The following is a 24444-nucleotide window of genomic DNA, read 5'->3' as shown; positions in this document are numbered from 1 at the left end:
CCTTGCTCTCATTTAGCCAGGCCCTCCGTGGATAGTATACGTACAGTGACAAGGAGTCACTTACCCAGTATGCTGAAGGTATCTCAAAGGCCTTTATAGATATATACTACTCCCAAACCTAGGCCTCATAGGGAATATTCTGTGCCATGTCCTCACACTCCTAATCATCCCACCATCCCCAAGAATGAACAGCAAATATCACTCCAGACCGTTGCAACTGTACCATGTTTTTTTGCCATGGCTTTGATTATCTACCATAATGCTCGGAAATAATGGATATTCTACACACATTCATTCCCACCCCTCTTTAAAGTGGTACTCTGCTGCCCACCCCTCTGCTGCTGCATCTTGGTGTAACCCTACGCCACCGTCACACCTGACCCCTTGCCACAGGGACATATCCCTATGCAAGAGTAAGATGAAAGACCTGCCTGATTCATCTACCCAGCATGTCCTCTTCCAGTCTTGTCACAGGTGTATCGTGTACCATCAGAAGCAGGGACACCTGTGGAAGGAGTCGTGTCATATGCTATCTGTGATGCAATTTTTGCACAGCATTTTAAGTGAATACAACCACCAACTAGCTGTCTACAAGAATGAATGGCCACTGCCAATCTGTGCCCAAGAATGGAATGGAACACCCAGTTACAGAACACATTGTTGCATAACATGGTAGAAGTCAGTGGCTGCTTCACAACGCATGCCAACTGAATCCTTGCCCCCCAGCACCAGCTTTCCTGAAACACACAGATGGGAGTTATCCTTACTCTTGTAATCCTTACGGCCTCATTCTCTTCTAACCCAAAGCAATCACACTCTGAACCCATCAGATTTCCACTCTTCCACACAGTCCTGTGCCTCCACCTCCCACATTCTTATATCACATACCAGCAACCTCCTCCTAAGCCATTAGCTACCACTCCCCAACCACTCCTCTGCCCATCTGATCCGACACAACCTCTTATCCCAGTCCACCTGCTAACCTGGTATTGTATATACAGCTAGCACACTATAGTGCTGTGTGTGTGTGTGTGTGTGTGTGTGTGTGTGTGTGTGTGTGTGTGTGTGTGATAATATAAACTTATATTGCTTTGAAGGAATGGGACAGCAAAACTTGCATTTTTTACTTTATTGAAAGATATGTTTGCGTTACAGTGAAACAGTTACTTTGACTACGAAGTCTTTCGCGATGGAGTCCTTGCGTAAATAGTTCTCGGTTTACTTCCCTCCCACATTCTTATATCACATACCAGCAACCTCCTCGTAAGCCATTAGCTACCACTCCCCAACCCCTCCTCTGCTCATCCGATCTGACACAACCCCCTTATCCCAGTCCACCTGCTAACCTGGTGTTGTATATATGTATGTAAAATACAGTCAGTTTTACACCTGACGAAGATGACAGAGGTAGTCATCGAAAGCTCGGGATTTTATCCAAATTTGACGCGGCAAGTAAACCGAGAACTATTTATGCAAACAGTTACTTTTTTCATATTAGTAATAGAAGTACTAAAGAATTTATAAACGCACAAAAACAGAAAATTTATCACAGCATACATCAGTCTTGCCATCTGAATTAGTTCTTCAAGAACTTACTTTCTTATTAGTAAATATTTAGCTTTGCGTCCACAATTAAGAAGAAATTACAGTGTTACTATGTGTATTTTACATAGTGTAGGGCACTTTGATCTGCAGTGCAAGAAATACACCTACAATAATGAAAGATCAAAATTTTTTTAATGTGATTTTGGTTCATTTTTGGTGGAATGACCCAGGCAGTAGTATCATCACTAAGTGCTATCAAAACTTTGTCTGATTTTAGTTTGCTAATGTTTTCATGTTGTTAGTGACATAAGCCATTTCCTGATAATTTTTCAAGGCTCGTATGTCTACCATGTTAATGGTTTTAGTAGTTATTGGTATATTATCACATTGTTAACTAATACTACTTCCCTGCCATGTTTTCCCATGTCTTTTACCCGTGTACCATTAGGATATCTCTGACTTTTCTTTCCTCTTGGAATCCATAAAAGAACTTACTTGATACATTTACCATTCATTATTGTAGGTATATTTCTTGCAGTGCAGCTTAAAGTGTCCTACACCATATAAAATACACATAGTAACACTGTAATTTCTTCATAATTGTGGATGGAAAGCTAAGTGTTTACTAATAAGAAAGTAAGTTCTTGAAGAACTAATTCAGATGGCAAGACTGATGTATGTTGTGATAAATTTTCTGTATTTGTGCTTTTATAAATTCTTTAGTATGTCTATCATTAATACATAAAATTTAACTATTGTGTTGTAGTGCAAACATACCTTTTAATACAATAAAAAATGCAAGTTTTATTATCCTGTTCCATCAAAGTAAAGCAAATAAGTTTATATTATCATTTTCACACACACACACACACACACACACACACACACACACACACACACACACCTACATCGTACCAGCTGTACACACAACGCTGGGTTAGCAGATGGACTGGGGTAACAGGTTGTGTCAGGTCAGATGGGCAGAGGGATAGAGCGAGAAAGCAGGAGGGGGGGTTGGGGAGTGGTAGGTGATGGCTCAGAGGGAGGTAGCTGTTGTGTGGTATAAGAACATGGGAGATGTAGACACAGGATGTGAAAGAGTGGAAGACTGATGGGTTAAGAGTGTGAGTGTTTTGGGTTAGTAGGGAATTTTTGGTTTAGTAGAGATGAGGTGGTAAGGATTACAGGAGTGAAGGATAACTCCCATCTGTTTGTGCCAGGAAAACTGGTGCTGGAGCAAAGATCCAGATGGCTTGGGTTGTGAAGCAGCCTTTGACCATTAGCATGTTCTGTTCTGCAATTGGGTGTTCCATTCTGTTCTTGGGCACAGTTTGGCAGGGGCCATTCATTCATGTAGACAGCTGGGTGGTGGTCATGCTTACATAAAATGCTGTTCGGAAATTGCATCACAGATCGTATATGACATGGGCTTCTTTCACAGGTGTCCCTGCTTTTGATGGTGCATGATAAGCCTGTGACAAGACTGGAGGAGGATGTGCTGGGTAGATGAATCAGGCAGGTCTTTCATCTTACTCTTCCTCAGGAATATGTCCCTGTGGCAAGGGATTGGGAGTGGGAGTGGCGTAGGGATATGCTAGGATGCTGTGTTTGGTGGGCAGCAGAATATGACTTTAAGGAGGGGTGGGAAGGAACATGTGTAGAATATCCCTCGTTTCTGGGAATTATGGTAGATTGTCGAAGCCCTGGCAAAAGACATGGTGCAGTTGCTACTGTCTGGAGTGATTTTTGCTGCTCGTTCTTGGAGATGATGGGATGATTAGGAGTGTGAGGACATGGCACAGAATAATCCCTATGATGTCTAGGTTTGGGGGGTGTTACCTATCTATGAAGGCCTTTGAGAGACCTTGAGCATACTGGATAAGGGACTTCTTGTCACTGTACATATTCCATCCATGGGTGGCCTGGCTAAAAGACAGAAAGTTTATGGTGTGGAAGGGGTAACAGCTGACAAAATTCAGGTGTTGTTGGTGGTTGATGGGTTTGAGCAAAATACGCCACTGAGCAAAACATGTTCAAGTTAGACTGATTGACAACCTGTGCCATCTGGATCTTTTACCCAGCACCAGCTTTTCTGTAATACTCAGAATGGACTTATCCTTCCAACATCCTTTACTTCTGTAATTCTCCTGGCCTCAATCTCTGCTAACCCACTGCACCCACACCCTCTATCCAACAGTCTCCCTCTCCTCTGGATGAGGTGATACCCTTCTCCTCCCAGAATCGTTATTGCTACAATATTACCTATACTATGCAGGAGCTTAGATCATTCTCTCATTTCATCCCAATCTTCTGCCACAGGGCTGGATGATATTCATATTCAGATGTTGCAGCACCTTTCTCTTACAGGGCAAGTGCTTTCTCCTTCATACATACAAATGCATTTGAGTATATTGTATGTTTCCCAGATGCAGCCGTGAAGCCATTGTCATACCCATACCTAAGCCCAGTGAGGAAAAAACTTTCCTTCTAGCTACGCTGCCCCATTTCTCTCACCAGCTGTGTTTGCAAGGTGGTGGAATGTGAGATTCATGCCCAGCTGGTATGGAGGCTTGAGTCTTACAAATGTGGGTTTCGGGCATGCTGTACTGCAATGGATCATCTTGTCGCTTTGTAAACCTATGTCTTGAACAGTTTTCTGCCGAAATACCAGACGGTAACCCTGTTTTTTGATTTGGAGAAAGCCTGAGACACCTGCTGGAAGACTGGTATCCTCCATGCTCTCTACATTTGTGGCCTCTGAGGCCACCTGCCCAGTTTCCTTCAGGAGTTTTTAAAAGACAGAGTTTTCAAGTTATGTGTGGGTTCCACCGTGTCAGACACCTTTATCCTAGAAAATGGGGTGCCTCAGGCTCGTCCTGAGCGTTGTCCTCAATGAGGTGCCTCAGGCTCGTCCTGAGTGTTGTCCTCTTTGCTATCACCTTTAACCCTGTCACCCACCGGGCATCTCTGGCTACCTTCTGGTTGTGATTTTGTGATTAGTTGCAGTTCTCCATGGACTTGTGTCCTTGAGTAGCATCTTTAGTGATGTCTTGATTGCCTTTACTCGTGGATCATCGACACTGGCTTTTGCTCTTCTGTCTACAAACCTGTTTGTGCGAATTTCTGGCGGTGCAACGGGGTTTTTCCACCGTCCGTGCATCTTGGGCTTGTTGCTCTTCCGCACTAAAACTATAAAATTTTTGGACCTCATACTTGATAGCAAACTTGCTTCGCCCTCCCACTTGTCTTACCTTGCCCCCTACTATACCTGGTCCCTCAGTGTCCTAAGCAGTACTTCCTAGGGAGCAGATTGGACAACCTTCATCTGTTTGTACTTATCCCTTGTCTGTTCGAAAGCAGACTATGAGTGTTTTGTTTATGCAGATGCATGCCATCCATCTTATGCCATCTAAGTACAATCCACCATTGTGACATCGTTTGGCCACTGGTGCCTTTTACACGAGCCCGGTTGAGAGTCTGTGCAAAAGCTGCTGGTCTACCACTGACATAAGGATGTGATGTTGTCCTCAGCAGATACACATGCTGTTTTTTCTGCTATGCTTGGCCATCCATGCTATGCCTCGTTCTTCATGACTGCCCGTATGGGGCGTGTCTCTCTTCTCTGTTACCTCTCGGAGTTCACTTTCAGCTATTGCTCAGGCAGCTAAACTTCGCACTACCTGCCATGTTCCTGATAGATGTGAACCCTTCACCACATTGGCTTTGTGTGGCAGCCCATGTTCACTTGGACTTCATTTGCTTCCTAAGGAGAAGACTACTCCAGATTCAATCTTTACATGAAACATAGTGTTAGTACCTCTGTGTACACTGATGACTCTTGGACTGACTGTGTGTCAGGTATGCCTTCACCATTGGCCCCATCCATTTGTGGTATTGGCTTCCAGAAAACAGCTCAGCATTTACTGCAGACCTATTTGCCCTTTATCAGGCCACACAGTACATCCGTCGACACAGGCTTTTCAATTGTGTTATCTGCTCCAATTCTCTCAGTGCACTTCAGAGCCTCTGTATGCTGTAAACAGTCCATTCCTTAGTGCAGCAAGTACAAGAATGCTTCCACTTGCTCACTCTTGAGGGAGCCACTGTAACGTTTATATAGGTCCCAGGTCACATTGGTCTGATGTGAAACAAGGTTGCTGATGCTGCTGCCAAGACTGCAGTCTTCTTACCTTGGCCTGCTAGTTCTTCTATTCCTTCCAATGATCTCTCTGTTGCCATTAGTCAGCAGGTGGTGTCACTTTGGCATCACCACTGGTGTCCTCTTCATGGGAACAAGCTCCATGGAATTAAACCTCTCCCAGCTGCTTGGCCGACTTACTCGTGGGGCCTCTCACTGTGAGGAGATTATTTTAACTAGGTTGTGTATCAAGCACTGTCGTTTTAGCCATTGCCGTGTGTTAAGTGATGTTCCCCCACCACTTCGTGCTCATTGTCACCATTGTTTGATGGTTTGCCATTTCTGGACCAAATGCTCTTTTTTTAACCACTTATGTTCTAATTTATGTTTGCTGTCTGAGTTATTGGCTGTTTTAGTGAACAATGTGTGGGCTGTCAACTGCGTTTTACTTTTTATCTGTCACGACAACATGGGAAAGGACATTTACTCTTTAGTTCGGGACCTCCGCTGCCTATATGGCGTATTTTGTAGACCTTTCTCCAAGTCGTTATTCTTAGCTCTTTTCTTCCAGTGATCAGGCTTAATGTGTAGTATTTTTTAACTCCTTTTTTTTGTCCTAGTGTTCTGAGGTTCTCACATGAGTACGTATGACCTTAGTTGTTTTTGCACCCTAAAAAGCAAGTTCCATGCCAACCAGCATGGATTTTGAAAACACTGATCATGTGAAACCTAATGTGCATTTTTTCCACTTGACATACTGAAAGCATTAGAAAAAGGCAGTCACATAGATGCAGTATTTCTTGATTTCCAAAAAGTGATGATATGGTTATCAAGTGAAATTTTTGACTGGCTTGAGGACTATTTGGTAAGGAGGGCGTAGCATGTTATCGTGGGTGGAGAGTTATCATGAGATGTAGAAGTAACTTCGGGTGTGCCCCTTGCAGTCTTTGTTGTTATCAATGATCTTGCAAACAATATTAATAGTAACCTCAGACTTTTTGTAGGTAAACATTTATCTGTAATAAAGTACTGTCTGAAAGAAGCTGCACAAAAATTCAGTCAAATCTTGATAAGATTTCAAAGTGGTGCATAGATTGACAACTTGCTTTAGGTGTTCAGAAATGTAAAATGTTGCACTTCAGAAAATAAAAGAAAAAAAACATAGTAGCCTATGACTATAATATCAGTGAGCCACAGTTGGAATCCACCAAGTCATATAAATACCTAGATTAATACTTTGTAGGAATATGAAATGGAATGATCGGATGAAATCAGTTGTGGGTAAAGCAGGTATATTGGTAGAACACTGGGGAAGTGCAATTAGTCTGCACAGGAGATTGCTTGAAAATCACTCATGCGACCAGTTAGATTAGATTAGATTCAGTTTTTGTTCCATAGACTCAAAACTGAGAAGATTCTTGTGGGTGTGGAACAAGTCAAAAGTATAACATAAGAAACATAAAGCATTTGAATATAATACTCACTACCCAGATCATTTGTCGGGAGATTGTCAAAATAGCTGAATACATTACAGTAAACTGGAACTGTCAATATTTACAGAATTATTACAGCGTCAGAATCAAACGTATGCTTTAATAAATTTATTATACACAAAATACCTAACTTTGTGTGTTGTGACCAAGTCTGCCAAAACTGAAATCTAACAGACATCTTTACTTAAGCTGGTCTAACACCCCATTAAGATATTCATCTATGGAGGAGGAGGATTTGGCCTACCAAAAAGACTTTTAGACTATGTTTAAACTGTGATTTATCTGAAACTAAGTTTTTAACGGTTGCTGGCAATTTATTGAAAATGTATATTCGTGAACATTGGACCTCTTTTTGAACCACTAGAATATTGCACTCGTACCAGATAGAACTAACAGATGATATTGAATGTATACAGAGAAGGGCAGCAGGAATGGCCACATGTTTGATTGACCTATAGGAGAGAGTCACAGTGATGCTTAAGAAAATGATCTGGCATACTCTTGAAGATAGACGTAACTATCCCGAGAATATCTACTAACAAAGTTTCAAGAATTGACATTAAGACTATGAGTCTAGGAATATTCCACAACCTCTTACGTATCACTCACATAGGGACCTCGTGAACAAGATTAGAATAATTACTGCAAGCATTCTTCCCACACTCCATACATGAATGGAACGGGAAGGAATCCTTATAACAGGTACAGTGGAACATACCCTGTGCCACGCACTTTGTGTTGGTTTGCAGGGTATGGAGATAGCGGTAGAGGTAGAGGTGTGAGTGGGAGCATTGTCGTGATGCAATTTCCACAAATAGTTTTGGCACAATTCTGGTCCTTTTTTTTCTGGATTGACTCACATAAACAGCATGTAACTTCTAGGTAGTATTCCTTATTGGCTGTACGACCATGAGGGAGGAGTTCATGATACGCTAACCCATTGTAATCAAAGGAAACAGTGAGAAGAACCTTCACATCTGGTTGAACTTATCGAATTTTCTTTTTTTGTGGCCCGTCAGTCAGTTTCCATTGGGACAATTGCGCCTTTGTTTCTACATCATACTCGTATAACCATGTTTTGTTACCTGTTATAACCTTCCTTCTGGATCATTGTTGACTTCATTCAGCAATTCTTGAGCAATGTCTATGTGAAGTCAATTTTTGATCAAAATTCAACAGTCTTGGAATAAACTTCGCTGCTACGAGTTTCATGCCCAAAACATCCAAAAAAATTGCTTGACATAAACCAGAGACTATGTCAACATCATAAGCAAATTCTCTGGTGGTGATGCGGTGATTTTCAAGAACCACTTTCTTAACTTCTTCCAAATAGTCATCAGTAGTTGATATGTTAGGGTGTCAAGGGTGGTTGTCGTCTTCAAAGTCTTCTCGATCCTCTTTCAATGTTTATACCATTTGTAAACTCTTGTATTACTTATAGTAGATTTGCAAAAACCACAGTCAACATTTCAAATGCAATGCTGCACTGTTTCCCATTTTTGAAGCAAAATTCAATGCAAATTCTTTGATCCGTCTTTTTTGAAAGTCAGAATTCACCGAGCACTCGAAAACACTAATAACCTTGTTGACTGTCAACAGTAAACTTAATATTCAGAACAGCTGAAAATGCAAACATAAAGATGTATAAAGCCTGCAAAATTAAAATTCTCCTTGTTGTAATTCCTTGAGGCTTATGCTTGTCCAGCCGTAACCACTTCTCTTTGGATGCGTGTAGATTCACTGTTTTTATATCACAGTCTGCTGCTTTCTTGAAATCTAAGAAGACAGATGTATTCATATTACTGATGATAAATGGCTTTATTTTCTGTATGTTTGTCCTTTACATCTTCTGTAACTATACATTTGGTATCTTAAGAATAAACATTCTGTCCAACTGTGGTGTAGGTTTGTGATCAGTAATGATACTTACGTCTTGTACTGGAAATGCTTTCACAGGAATACATTTATTACTGGAACTTATGTATTCATTCCTTCCACTTTGCAGCTTTTTCCTCATTGCTTCCACAGTACCTTCTCTTGTAATTCGTCATTCCTTTCCACTCAAACTATTACAAACATCTGCTGCCTCCACCATTTTATCTAAGACTGAGGAATAAGCATGCGGATCATACGGCTTTAGTATGTTAACAGTAGTGGCTGTTAATCCATATGCCATGTGTTGATTGCATGTGTTACTACATTTTCATTCATGGCAGTTTGAGCCTTTTATGTGGTATTGGGCTTGGCATGTAGATCCCATTTCACACAAAACTTCAAAATTCCTTATTATGGCAGATTATATTATATTCAGTTTTTGTTTCTTAGACCGAAAATGAGATGATTCTTGTTGGTGTGGACCCAGTCAGAATATATGACGTAAAAAACATAGAACATTTGAATATAATACTCACTTCCCTGATCACTTGTCAGGGTGTATCAAGATATGTGAATACATTACAGTAAACTGTAACTGTTAATATTTACAGAATTAATACACTGTCTGAATAAATTTTATCATATACACAAAATGTGTAATCTTGAATGTTGTGACAAAATACTGTCAACACTGAAATCTAACAGACATTTTTACTTAAGTTGGTCTAGCATTCCCTGTTAAGATATTCACCTATAGAGTAGTAGTAGTCACCTATCAAAAAATTTTTCAAACTCTGTTTAAACTGTGCTTTATCTGAAAGCAAGCTTTTAATGGTTGCATGGCAGTTTATTGAAAATGTGTGTTCCTGAATATTGCACTTCTTTTTTGACTAAGGTAAGTGATTTTAGGTCTTTATGTAGAGTGTTCTTATTCCTAATATTGATACTTAGTAGTGACACATTGGTTGGAAAGAGAGAGATTATTTTCAACAAATTTAATTAAGGAATGAATATACTGAGAAGCAGTGGTTGGAATACCCAGTTCGTTGGTACAGGTTTCTACATAGGTTCTTGAATTTAACCCAAAAGTTAATCTTATTACATGTTTTTGTTCTCTTTCATTTCAAGTCTTCAGCTGGCACCCCCTCTCAGCTTGGTGCCCCAAGTGGCAGCTTGTGTTGCTAGAGCCTTAAACCAGTTGTGATTCTACATGCTTTGCAATTCAGGATCGTAAGTCCTCTATCATCCACAGAAGCCATCTTCTTCATTTCTTTGGTAATGTGTCACCATTGTATAGCTGTTTATAGCCCATACAGATGAGACAATGTTCTGAATCAAATACACTTAGCTTCTTCTCACAATATGAATGCAGATCCAGCCTTTCTCCGCCAAAGCAGTTCCAGCCTTTCTCCACCAAAGTAGTTGAGAGCATGGTAACAAAGATATGTAGTTGTTTTGAAGATAGAGATATCTGTGCAACACTTTTGCACCTAAGGAAAGAATATGGAATGACCTCTCATGATATCGTTAAAAAACAACACTCCTCTAGAGAGGGAAAGACAGTGTTCTGTCCTAATGCAGTCTACTTAACAATAAAAAAGAATTAGTGAAGATAAATAATCAGAAGTAGTCAAAATGTCTTCCATTGCACCTCAGAGATTTGTTTTTGGACATTTCCTTCCCCTTATTTAGACAAATGTTTTACCCAAAGTTGTGACATATGATGCAGTCTGATATGCAGATAACATAACACTCATCACTTGTGAAACTAACTTTGAAAATGTGCAACACAGCATGGTGGTAACGGTGGAGAGATGTACTGACTGGTTTGAGGCAAATTTACTGCAGAAAAATGATGCTAAAACTGAAGACATTGCGTACAGTCTGAATGCTTTGTCATAATAAAAAGCAAAATTTAGGATTTTGCATAGACCAAAAGCTCAGCTGGGGAATCCACACAGGGAAATGCTGAAGTGCACTGTCTACTCCCACATGAGTTATGGAATACTAATATGTGGTTATTGGATAATTCTGTGGGCTCTAATTAGTGTTTAAATAGCAAAAGAAAGCTATCAGTTGCACTGCAGTACTTAACTGAAGTATACACGAGAATGCCAGCACAGTGTCCAAATAAATTTAAAGGTAGTATTGTGAAATGGATAAAAAGTAAATGATTTCACTCTCAGAAAGAATTCCTGGAGTGTGTGACAAATGACCTACATTTCTTATGAGAATGAACTATAAATAAACTACAGACCTTATGTTATGGTCATACATGTATGTCATGCTGTTTACTACTTTATTACTGTCTTGTTGTCATTTGTCTCTTTAATTACTTATTATTTTTGCACTCACCTAACTATGTAAAGCATTTATCTAGGAATTGTTAGCTAGTTTCATGTTCCATGGATATTTTGCACGATAAATCATGATCTAGAACAAGTTATTTTACATACACACCACAACTTAATTTTGAAATATGGCTACACGCTGAATATTTACAGATACATATTTTTTTTATCTACGGACATAGTTAGTAATTCCTACCCACTGTTTTTTACACATTACAGTAATAGAAATTATTCTACAGAATAGGAGTTGTCAAGGAGAAACTTTTTTAGTTTGTTTCCAACTTTTACTTTGCTGTCTGTCACACAGTTCATGGTTAAGTTATCAAATTTTTGTTGCAGCATTGTGCACCCCTTTTGGGCTTAAAGTTGTCTTTATGCGGAGTAGTGAATGTCATTTTTCCTTCTGGTATTGTAATTCTGTACCTCACTGTTCTGTTTGAACTGCAGAATATTAATTACGACAAACTTCATGAGGGAATATACTGTGAAGCCATAATGAAAATGTCCAGTTCCTTAAACCCATGTTTACAAGATGATCATGGGTGTGCACCACATATTACTCCTAAAACACATTTTTCTGAATGAAGACTTTTGTTTTTAAAGATGGAGTTGCCCAGACATTATTTCATATGACATTATTAAAAGGAAATATTTCAACTTAACTGATTCTCTCCCCAAGATTTGCAGTGAATCTAATTGCAAATGTGGCTAAACTAAGTTGTTTTAGCAGTTCCAAAATGTGCTTTTTCCAGTTTTCAGGTTTCCACTTTATTTATTATTTTGTCACAATGTGTTACAATTCACCCCTAGATGTGCAGAACTGAATTTGTTGTGTATTTTTCAAATTGAGGGTGAGACCATTCACAGAAAACCAGTCAATGATACTTTTAAGAACATTGTTGACTATTCCTTTTGTTTTTGTACGTGTTCTCGTATTGATTACAATACTAGTTTCATCTGCAAAGAGATTAATTCTGCTTGTCATGTATTATAAGAAAGATCATTACATATGTGAGGAACAATAGTGGATCTGAGATTTGAACCTTGGGGAACCCCATACGTGATTTCTCCCTAGTTGGAATAATGTCCTAGAATAAATTGGTTGAATTACTAAGTACAACTTTCTACATTTTTTCGGTTAGATATGACATTGTCCATTGGTTTGCTACACCATCAATCCTATAAAACTTCAGTTTATTTTGGAGAATACTGTGATTTGAAGAGTCAAGTGCCTTAGATAGGTTGCAGAAAATACCAGTCGCACTATTTTATTATTTAATACTTGTAAAATTTGGTGAGTGAATGTGTAAAGGGCATTCTCAGCAAAACAACTCTTCTGAAATCCATACTGTTATTTGCTGAGAATATTATTGTTGCTCTGGTGAGGTACTATTTTAGAATACTTCGCCGCCTTAAAAATTTTAGAAAATGACATCAGCAGTTAAACAGGTGGATAGTTATTGACATATCTCTTTATCACCTTTGTCTCTCTGGGAAAATGTCTTATGTTAGTGATGCTTTTATGTATTTTAGCTAACACAGGGCTTATGAAATGAGAACAAATCTTTAGTACTCTATTGGAAACATCATCAGATTCAGATGAGCTTTTATGAGGGAATGTATAATTTTCATACTTTCATAAGGATGGAATTCTATGAGTTGTTTTTTTTTTTTTTTTCAACATACTGCTGTGATTTTTCTGTTAACTGCGTGTCCCTCAACTTTTGACTATTTAAGAAATCCATATTAAATATGTTTGCTACCTGTGACTCATCATTTGTTGCCATTTCATTCAGTTCAACAGTGATGTTATCCTGTTCTGTGTGTGGTTGTCCTGTCTCTCATTTAACTACATCCCATATAGCTTTAAATGTGTTGTCAGGATTACTGATTTCTGACATAATGTGCATGTTCCTTGAGTTTTTAATAACTTTTCTTAGTGATATTGAGTAGTTTTTGGTGTATGCAAGTACTGCAGGTCCTCTACTTTGTCTTACCACCAGATATATTTCTCTTTTTCATTCACAAGAGACGTTAATCCCTCTAGCGACCCATGTTTTTTTACATGGTTGTTTAATGTCCTTTCTGATTAACTTTTGTGGAAAACCTTGTAAGTGATAGCAACACATTACCCAAGAGTATCTACAATGTGATAGCTCAGGTAAGGATCAGTTTGGGAAGTATGTCCCAAATTTTTAATTATGCTGATTTGTATGAGGCAAAACTATTTTCTGAATTGTATCCGTCAGTCTGTGGATTAAACAAATAATAGTTGATTCTATTCTATACTTCTGATAATTTATGGGCTGTGAAATTTTGTATTTTGCGTGTATTTTTTGACAATAATTAAAATTGTTGGGTTTCATTTCAAAGTATAATCACAGTGTAAAATATAGCCAGTGTAAGTTCATTGTTCTCCACCAGCTTCTAATCTGCCAACACTAAAAAAGTTTCTTCAGCGATTTTGGTATGCAGATATGTACATAATTTATAAATCTTGTAGCAACAGGCGTCTCTCAGTTGAAACTTTCTGGCAGATTAAAGCTGTGTGCTGGACCAAGACTCAACCTCTTGCCTTTCGCGGGCAAGTGCTCTACCAATTGATGTACCCAAGCATGACTCATGACCCGTCCTCACAGCTTTAATTCCACCAGTACCTCGTCTCCTACCTTCCAAACTTCATAGAAGCTCTTCTGCAGAACTTGCAGAACTAGCACTCCTGGAGGAAAGGATATTGCAGAGACATGGCTTAGCCACACTCTGGGGGATGTTTCCAGAATGAGTTCAATCTCGGCCCGGCACACATCTTTAATCTGCGTGGATGTTTCATATCAGTGTACACTCTGCTTCAGAGTAAAAATCTCATTCTGGAAGCTGTGGCTAAACCATGTCTCTGCAATATCCTTTCTTCCAGGAGTGCTAGTTCTGTAAGTTCCGCAGAAGAGCTTCTGTGAAGTTTGGAAGGTAGGAGATGAGGTACTGGTGGGATTAAAGCTGTGAGGATGGATCGTGAGTCGTGCTTGGGTAGCTCAGTTGGTAGAGCACTTGCCAACGAAAGGCAAAGGTCCCGAGTTCGAGTCTCGGTTGGGACACAGTTTTAATCTGCCAGGAAGTTTCATATCAGCACACACTCCGCTGCAGAGTGAAAATCTCATTCTGGAATCTCCCAGTTGTCTGTATTGCTCTGCTAAGTCTCTGCACTTAATATAATTATGTCATATTTATTTTTTCAGGAATGTGGATGGAGCTGTAAAAGCTGTGCTGATCAGTCTAATCTACATCTTCATGTTGAAATTGAAAATTTAAAACAACGCCTTCTAGAACGAGAGCATCATATAGTTACCATGGAAACAAACTTTTTAGCTGAGGCAGAAAAGTTTCCAAATGGAGAGTATGCCGCTCTTACCGAGGAACTTCTAATGTGGCAAGATAAATATTCAAGGTAATTCAGAACTGGAAGCTAATTTTTCCTCACAGTTGTACATAGACAGAAGTCCAAAACCATCATCATTTCAGTGTTTCTCTCTCTTTTCATGGATGCAGGGGGATAGAGTGTACAGCACAGATGACTGCAGGCTTAGAAACTTTAGGGCAGGGTTAGTAGTATGTGAATGTTATATCTTTTGGCAAGAATGGTTCAGAGGGTGATAGAAGCCAACATTGAATGATAAATTTTGGAGAGGTCATTGGTGTAAGTTTTGAGGGACTTAATGTTGGAGCAGATCCGTTTACCGTAGATGATAAAACATTCGTCACATGGGATGTGTTTCTCATCACAGCGCATGCCAAATGTGGTGTCTGCCATGGTTGTTAGACACTCTGAAATGACTTGCTACATCTCACAAAATGTGCTCTTCGTCGTAATTTGTGACTGCAGCACATTCCACCGGCAGGTGTCAGCTGCATCCACCAAACTAATCACACAGCTTCCTTATGAAAATGGGCATGCTTTAAATAGTTGCATTAACTCTGTTAGCAATAGTCAAATTAACAGTGGAGAAAATCCAAAAGGAGGTTCTGGACTCATCGATGGCTTGAACAGCAAATTGTTGATAGAGGTTATGCTACATACTGTGCCCAACAATCTAAGATACATACTAGTAGAAGTTAGTCATTAACTCAGTTTTCCATCACATTTTTGATGTTAAATTGAATATAATTAAAGTATAATGTCTAATATCAGCTTGCACATTCATAATAGCCATATTCTTAATGTTGCGTTCACTAGCGTAATTCTGAAGCAAAGTATTTCATCACATAGGTTTAAGGATTGAGATTCCTCTTGTAATTTCATTCAATTCATTAAAATGAAAGAGGTTTTTTGCAAGCTAGACACTGTTAATGAAAAACGTACTTGCCACAAGATACAAACATATGGCAGTCCATTAAAACAAGAGCTGGGTATATGTCTTTTACACAAAGTTTCATAGTAGCAGAAAATTCCAGTGTGTATTTCGTATTTACATTCTGACAGACTGCCAGTCACATAAATATTTCTGGCCACCAGAGAAACTTTCAAGCCATTGGTCCAAGCTACAAGAATTGCAGAAATACATTATGTATAAAAATGACATCAACTATTGCATATAATACTGCTAATAAATTAATAAGGAAATCCCAGAATCTTTTAGGAAATAAAGGGTAGAAAAAAAATATTTGGATGTACTACCTAGACTTGAACTTGCTACCGTCCTCTCTATAGTAACTATGCTATCGACTATGCTTTGACTTCAACCTGAGAGCAATGCCTAAGTTTTATGGTTTAAAATGTCTAAAGGCTGTAACTACTGATGTCATTATTTGATATTTAACTATGACAAATTGTACTAAAAAGGCACACTTGTATTAATCATCATTGTGCTGTAGTGCTGACACAGTGTACTTTCATAGTATCTAACTTACAACATGAGAAGCATCAATTACGAGAAGCCTTTAGCTACCAATACATAATTTCATATGATTTTATTATGACAAGTCCTCAGTATGGTGCTTTGAAATGGCTTATTTATGTTCATACAACATACACTACAATATAAAAATGATGACATATGAGTTCAACTTCTACAACTTAATACAGTGTGGTGTCTCCTCAGTTCTGTTTGTGATGTAAAACCAACACTGCATCTCATTGACCATTTTCCTCTCCATGAGACAAAAATCAGATATGCTGGATTCTTCCTTCCACACTTCTCAGTGTATTGGAATGTGGAATTCCATACTGTGATGTCACCAGCTGTTCATCCACATCCATGAACACAGGCTAAGTTTTGGACTATAGCTTCAGTGAGATGGACATCAATACCTGGGAAGGTGACTTTGAGTTTGAAGAAGGAAAAGACAAGTACAGTTGTAGGCAGTAGTTACTGTTTCAAAACCTGGAACGGTTCTTCACTGTGAATCCATACCACAGAGACATCAGAGACACTGCTGCTGCACCTGAACCAAGCCAGAGGACACAGTGTGGAAGTTGAGGAGTAGCCCTCAGCAAAGAGCTTGGGAGTAATAATAGACGAAAATCTAAATTGGACAGAGCACGTAACTGCAGTGTGCAAAAAAGCATTGGCATTGCTTCATGCCATACAAAAATGTTTAAAAAAACTCTTCCCTTTTGATCTGAAAAAGAAATTGGTATGAACGCTTATACTCCCAATCATTCACTACAGCGATATTATCCTACAAGGACTCTCAGGAAACTTCGTGATGTCTGGAACTGGTCATGAATGCCTGCATCCGATATATCTGTGACGTTCGACTTTTTGATTGCATTTCACCAGCAGATGCACAACTGTCCTGGCTGCGTGCAGACAAACGCAGAGATTTCCGTACGCGCTGTCTGATTTACTGCCTTATAAATGTACACTGTACCTCATATCTCTCCTCATCCTTAATGCTCGTGTCTGACGTGTCTGAACAACATGACAGAAACACACATTCCCATCACAATAAAATCCTCTCTGTTCCACTACATCGCTCAGCCACCTTCTTGAAATACTTTACAGTAGCAGGAACCTGACTCTGGAATAACCCCCCTCGTTATATTAGAGAAATTAAAAGAATGTCTGGCTTCAAAAACAGTTACTGACATATCTATTTAAGTAACAGTAATGCCTTCCTCTGTACATGAATGCACTTACCCCATTACTTCCTTCTTTCCTACTACATCTTGCTCAGTTCCCAGTTTTTTCTTAACTGATGCGGCCTCCTTAAATCTCCCTTCGCCAAAATTTGCTATACCAGTAAACATCTACTTTATACACCAATATATTAATGTACATCTGCACAAATCTTCATTACTAATGCCAATTTTTCTCGTGTTTACTGTGGTGTCACCGCCAGACACCACACTTGCTAGGTGGTAGCCTTTAAATCGGCTGCGGTCCATTAGTATACGCCGGACCCGCGTGTCGCCACTGTCAGTGATTGCAGACCGAGCGCCACCACACGGCAGGTCTAGAGATACTTACTAGCACTCGCCCCAGTTGTACAGCCGACGTTCATAGCAATGGTTCACTGACAAATACGCTCTCATTTGCCGAGACGATAGTTAGCATAGCCTTCAGCTACGTCATTTGCTACGACCTAGCAAGGCGCCATTACCAGTGTATAGTGAAATGGAAATTATGTACAGTCAAGAGAGATGTACACCGATTGTGGATTAAAGTTAAGTATTCTACCAGTTACCTCCTGTTTTGCTAGTCTTATTTCTCTGACCTGTTCCAGACCTCCCGCCAGTCTGCGTGTAATTAAACGCGTGCATTTCGGCCTCCTCTAGCAACACGGTGTTGGCACTTCTGCCAACACTTCATTTATCATTACTATTTCATTTTTCTTTTACTGTTGTTGTTATTGCTTTTATCATAATTTTTATGTATAGCAGCTGTTGTAAAAATACTGCCAGTAGTTAGTTACTTTATTAGGTCTTAGTCATTACTCTTTATTCATGTTGTCACTAGATTAACCTATTTTTCTTATTCAAACTACTGTCGTTGTGTAACTATGATGTGTAAAATGCTGCATGTGTGGAACACTGGTCTGATCTAAGAGAGGGCCTGATTGCCCTAATCTGATCAGGTTAAATAAATAAATAGCCTATTCCACATGATCCATGAAAAGATTTGTAGAAGACTGTCGGCCTGGTCCCCATAGCCATATACTTCCTGTGGCTATGAAGTTTATGATGATAAAGTCTTTGCATAAAATGTTTTTATTTCACTTGCCGTGTCTCAACAGACACTTGCCAATCATTCCATCGAGCGTCAACATCACTTTAAATACAGATATTCGGATAAATTAGTGGTGGCAGAGCACAGCCTGTTAAAAAAGTATCAGATTTTGTTCGAACATATGAGAAGATTAGTCACACATCAAACTGTTGGGACTCTTTGAACAGAGAAACAATTGAAATTAAACTTTGCTAAAAAAAGATTCAGTAGAGACACTGGCTATGTGCTTAGCAATGCAGGTAATCACGCACTTGACAAGAAAAAACCACAGAGGAATACTTCTCACAGTTCACTGCCTGATGTGATGGATGGTGCTGCAAGCAACACTAGATAGTGCAAACAAAATTTATGGACATAGAGGGCGCCACCTCTGTACACACTTTCATGACGTATTCCAGCCAGTCAGATGCCATCCGTTGGGTATAAAAAAAAAGGCAGTTCATTCTAGACAGTTTTAAACCCTGACAATGGTGATGGAGGGTATCATCAAAAATTGGAATTGTATTAGAATTTGACGCGGCAAGTGAACTGAGAACTTTTTATGCACATCCCTCCTCTGTGTGTGTGTGTGTGTGTGTGTGTGTGTGTGTGTGTGTGTGTGTGTGTGTGTGTAGATCTGCCTTTTTAAGGTGAAGTAGTTTTGGGTATAATGAAGTTGGTTAGTGCAACAATGAAAGAGTTTTTTGGGGAGAATTCCAGGAGGGCTTTGGAAGCAATAGTTGTTAAAGGCTGGGAGGCCATGTGTATATGGTTTGTTGGTGTAAGAAGAGGTTTTGTCTGTACTGTCAAAGAGAATGAATAGAGTAGTACTAGTCAGAATGTTGTCAGTATATTTTACAGAAGTTGCCTGGAGTGGCTTCTTCTGCTTGTTAAAGTACAGTAATAATTACATAAAACATTATTTACAGATTTAGTTTATAAGTTAATCTTCAGCAATCTAATATTCTTTTTCCATTTGATAATCTTTGAGCATATTTGGAAAATTTCTGTATGTTTTGACAAGAAAACTTACGAACTTCAGACCTGAGCACTGAAATCATTTTCCAAGCACTGCTATTCAACAAGTTACACTTTTTACTGGTTCTTCTTCCATGTTCATTTGTTTGCTTGCTGTCTGTGTAGCAGTCAGTTTTCAGACATTGTCATAGATTTCAGTTCACATATTCAAAGGTTCAGTTAACCTACATAAGTGCACACATTGATATAAATAGTGAAAGTCAGAAATATTCATTTTTGTGTTGCAAAAACAAACAATTCTGTGAAAATTTTCCATTCACCGTGATTGTACCTATGTACATTACAGTTTGTTACATTATGTTATGGACTCTGTTACACATTATTACCTGCAGGATGTCACATAGAGTAGGTGGTTAGTTCTTTATATTTTCTGAAGGTTTCTTTAGAAGGCTCTCTCTTGTTAACTTAGCTACCACTCTTACTGCATTTTGTGTGGTCTAAACAGCATGTCTGTATAGACAGCTGGTGCCCCACCTCATATCTCAATACCATACTGAAGATGTAGATGTATCACTCCGAAGTATATACAGGGTGTTACAAAAAGGTACGGCCAAACTTTCAGAAAACATTCCTCACACACAAATAAAGAAAAGATGTTATGTGGACATATGTCCGGAAACGCTTAATTTCCGTGTTAGAGCTCATTTTAATTTCGTCAGTATGTGCTGTACTTCCTCGATTGACCGCCATGATTTCATACGGGATACTCTACCTGTGCTGCTAGAACATGTGCCTTTACAAGTACGACACAACATGTGGCTCATGCACGATGGAGCTCCTGCACATTTCAGTTGAAGTGTTCGTACGCTTCTCAACAACAGATTCGGTGACCGATGGATTGGTAGAGACGGACAAATTCCATGGCCTCCACGCTCTCCTGACCTCAACCCTCTTGACATTCATTTATGGGGCATTTGAAAGCTCTTGTCTACGCAACCCCGGTACCAAATGTAGAGACTCTTCGTGCTCGTATTGTGGACGGCTGTGATACAATACGCCATTCTCCAGGGCTGCATCAGCGCATCAGGGATTCCATGCGACGGAGGGTGGATGCATGTATCCTCGCTAACGGAGGAGATTTTGAACATTTCCTGTAACAAAGTGTTTGAAGTCACCTGGTACGTTCGGTTGCTGTGTGTTTCCATTCCATGATTAATTTGATTTGAAGAGAAGTAATAAAATGAGTTCTAACATGGAAAGTAAGCGTTTCCGGACACATGTCCACATAACATATTTTCTTTCTTTGTGTGTGAGGAATGTTTCCTGAAAGTTTGGCCGTACCTTTTTGTAACACCCTGTATATCTGAAGCTATCATGATCGTTGAAAGCTGAGACCCTTTTCAGTAGATACACATTTGTACTGATTTCGTATAAATATGATCTATGTGTTCTTTCCATGACAGGTGTTTGTCAACAATTATACACAAAAATTTGTGTGTGTTTGTGTAGCTAAGGGCCAGTGGATGTGTAAATACAGTTCTATTTATGTTCTGACTATAGCTGAGCATAAATTGCATTGTCACTGTCTTTCTTTTCTCCTTATTTACAAGTAGCTTATTTGCAATAAGGTAACATGACAGAAAATTACAATTAATGTCACCACTGGTTGTAGTAATTTGCAGTTTTGGGGTTCAGTTAAATTGTTAACATATACAAGAAACAGAAAAGGCTCCAATATACTTCCTTGGGGGACACCACATTGAAGTACCTTGTGGAGTGATTTGGTTGTTACCAATTGTTCATTCCTTTTATAAGTTGCTTGACAAGCTATTTTCTCTCTTTCATATAGGAGGTAAGTAGTTGTAAGGCTACCCCTCTCATCCCATATGCTTCCAATTTGTGCAGTAGAATTGTATGATTAACAGTATCAAAGCTTTACTCATATTCAGGAAGGTGCCTGTTACTTTGTCTCCTTCATCTAGCTTGTTTAATATTCCACTGTTAAGAAAAGGGAAGTTGCCACTCACCATATAGCAGAGACACAAATGCAACTGACACACAGTGACAGTATTTTTGCTGTTGTATCTGCAACTCAGCATCTCCGCTATATGGTGAGTGGCAACTTTCCTTTTCTTAATATTATTTCATTCCATTCTGGATTATCCGTTGTTTAATATTTCATGTATAAAAATTGCTATTGCTGTTACAGTAGATCTTCCTTTTCTAAAACCATGTTGTAGATTGTTAAATAGATTAAGTTTGATGGAAGATGCATCAAATTGATTTAATATTACTTTCTCTTAATAATTTCCCAAGCTCTGAAGTTAATGATATTAGCCTATAGCTTTTATGGCAGTTTTTATTCCCTTCTTATATATGAGTGAGAGTTCAGCGATTTTTGAAAGATCAGGGAATTCTCCATGGCAGAGGGTGATATTATTTAGTTATGTCAGAGGCTTCACTAATTTTTCTCTGTATTACTTTAGCAGCTTGGTGAAATGTCATCCCTGCCACAAGACATTTTAGCTTGAAATTTTGAAATGATTGCTAGGAGATCCCTCTCAGTAATACCTTGGATGAAAAAAGATCAGCTAGTTTCTGTAACATTTAAATTGGATGCCCAGTCATGTGTCTCGTTGGTGCCAAGAGTGTGTAATAGTCTTTAATGTTCTTTCACAGTTCAATGATTTCTGGAGGGAAATCCTCAGATTTGTGATTAATAGCTTTGTTTACTTGTTTTACTAAAGGGCATGTTTCATTTAAAGTTTTATTGAATAGTTTATAGAAATTTTTCAGTGTATCATTGACATTTGTGCATTGTAAACTGGTTCCTATATTTCATTGCTTAAGCCTTCTTAAGTTTATTACAATTAAATTTTCTTTTCTACATAAATATATCACTTTTAGTTACATCTACATTCCCAACACCAATTTGCATAGTAAGATCAGATATATCAGATATGTCATTTCCTATGGTGGTTATGTTTATGTTCTCCTTTGTTATGTTTGTGAGAATGTAGTCAGTGCATTTCTGTGTTTCTACAGTAATTCTTGTAGGTTCTGAGTTTATGTGATAATAGTTATAACACTGAAGTAAGTCAATATATAGGGCAGGTAATTATTGCTATTATTTGAAGAGTCTATGTTGATGTGTCCAATAAATAGCATATTTTTTATACGCTGATGTCTTCTCCAGCAGGTCCTCCAGACAATTGAAAAATTCTTCAATACTGCTTCCAGGTGACCTAGACAGAGCTGCTATTATCGGACTGCTGTTCCCTCATTTTAAATTTATTGCTGCAATATCAAGTACCATTTCTTTACTCAAATCATCAGTACATTTGACTTTTTCACATTCTATATCATTTCTGTTGTCAATGCCTACCCCTCCACCTTTGTGTCCTTCATCAGTACAAGTTTTTGAGTTTGTAATTTCTTAGCCTGTATCCATATGCTCCTTCTTCCTTGCAACCTAATTCACTCGTTATGAAGAAAAGTGGTTTTGATTCATTTAAGTACTTGTCCTAGTGCTCTGTTTATTCATTGTATTCTGAACATTCCAGTACATAATGATTAAATTGCTATGTTTTACTCTAAAAAAGCATCCCTATCATCTTTATGATCGATGATTTTGTGTAAGTCCTCTTTCTCTGCAATAATTTTGTTTATTTTCTCATGTGAAAGTTTCTGGCATCCTGTCTTTGGTATGTAGACATTTGTCCATTTTACCTATATCTTTTGTTCTATATTCTCCAAACGAAGCACCCATCTGTTTGATTTTGATATTTGTTTTTCGTATCTCCGTGTCAATATGCAAATTATATATTAATACTAACAAAGAGATAGAGGGGCTGGCCAGTACTTACCTCAGCTCAGTACAGCCGATAGATACACATAAAACAGAACTGAAAATTTACATTCCTAGCTTTCGGAACTTTGTTCCTTCATCAGGGAGGAGAGAGGGGAAAAAAAGGGAAGAAGGGAAAGTGGATTCAGTTACTCACAACCCAGGTTATGAAGCAACAGGGAAAGGTAAACAGGGAGGGTAGCAAGGATGCCTCCATCCTTGCTACCCTCCCTGTTTACCTTTCCCTGTTGCTTCATAACCTGGGTTGTGAGTAACTGAATCCACTTTCCCTTCTTCCCTTTTTTTCCCCTCTCTCCTCCCTGATGAAGGAACAAAGTTCCGAAAGCTAGGAATGTAAATTTTCAGTTCTGTTTTATGTGTATCTATCGGCTGTACTGAGCTGAGGTAAGTACTGGCCAGCCCCTCTATCTCTTTGTTAGTATTTGTTTCACATCTTATATGAGATTTTCCACAAATTATATATTAAGTCATGCTTGTGAGGTAGCATTGTAACCATTGTGTTTTGAGTTTTATTAGCTTCTAAGAACTTTTCCAAGCTTGCTAAGCAATTTTGTGCCTCATTTCTTGCGATGTCATTGGCACCAGCTATGCACACGACATGCTTATTTTCATGTTTTATTTTTTCATGCAGGTTAACATCGGTAAAATTTTTCATACTTGCACCTGATTTTACTACTCCTTTTGCTTGGAAGTCTTTGTTATTGTCTTCTAAAATACTTACTAGGTTTCTGCCATAGTTGTCTGTTAAGAAAAGAATGTTGTAATTTTTTTTTCCCAACTGATTCTTGGTTCTGCTGTTACTGTGTCTCGTTGTTTTGTTTGCTCCACCACTGCATTGTTAACGAACATCATTGCCATTGCACTTCATGCTTTCATATTTATCACTAACGGTCATTTCAGTAGTAATTGCAGTCCACCAATTTGGAAGAGTTTGACTATCATCTGTAAATGTACACAATTTTCATAGTGATAATAGTTCACAACACTTCTTAGA

At 38.7% G+C, this 24444-nt stretch overlaps 1 protein-coding gene across 2 annotated transcripts in view; it reads left to right on the top strand.

Annotated features, from left to right (window-relative positions):
• Positions 1–24444, top strand: part of LOC124798527 — a 133354-nt gene that overhangs the window by 5586 nt on the left and 103324 nt on the right. For both annotated transcript variants that reach the window (XM_047261974.1, XM_047261973.1), the window contains exon 3: positions 14636–14844. In XM_047261974.1, coding sequence (XP_047117930.1) covers positions 14636–14844 — 209 coding nt within the window. The remainder of the gene's footprint in view (positions 1–14635; positions 14845–24444) is intronic.

The sequence above is a fragment of the Schistocerca piceifrons genome, chromosome 5 (genome assembly GCF_021461385.2).
Source record: "Schistocerca piceifrons isolate TAMUIC-IGC-003096 chromosome 5, iqSchPice1.1, whole genome shotgun sequence".
Classification (NCBI taxonomy): domain Eukaryota; kingdom Metazoa; phylum Arthropoda; class Insecta; order Orthoptera; family Acrididae; genus Schistocerca; species Schistocerca piceifrons.
Note: the sequence above shows the minus strand (reverse complement) of the source record. Positions and strands in the feature narration are given on the sequence as shown.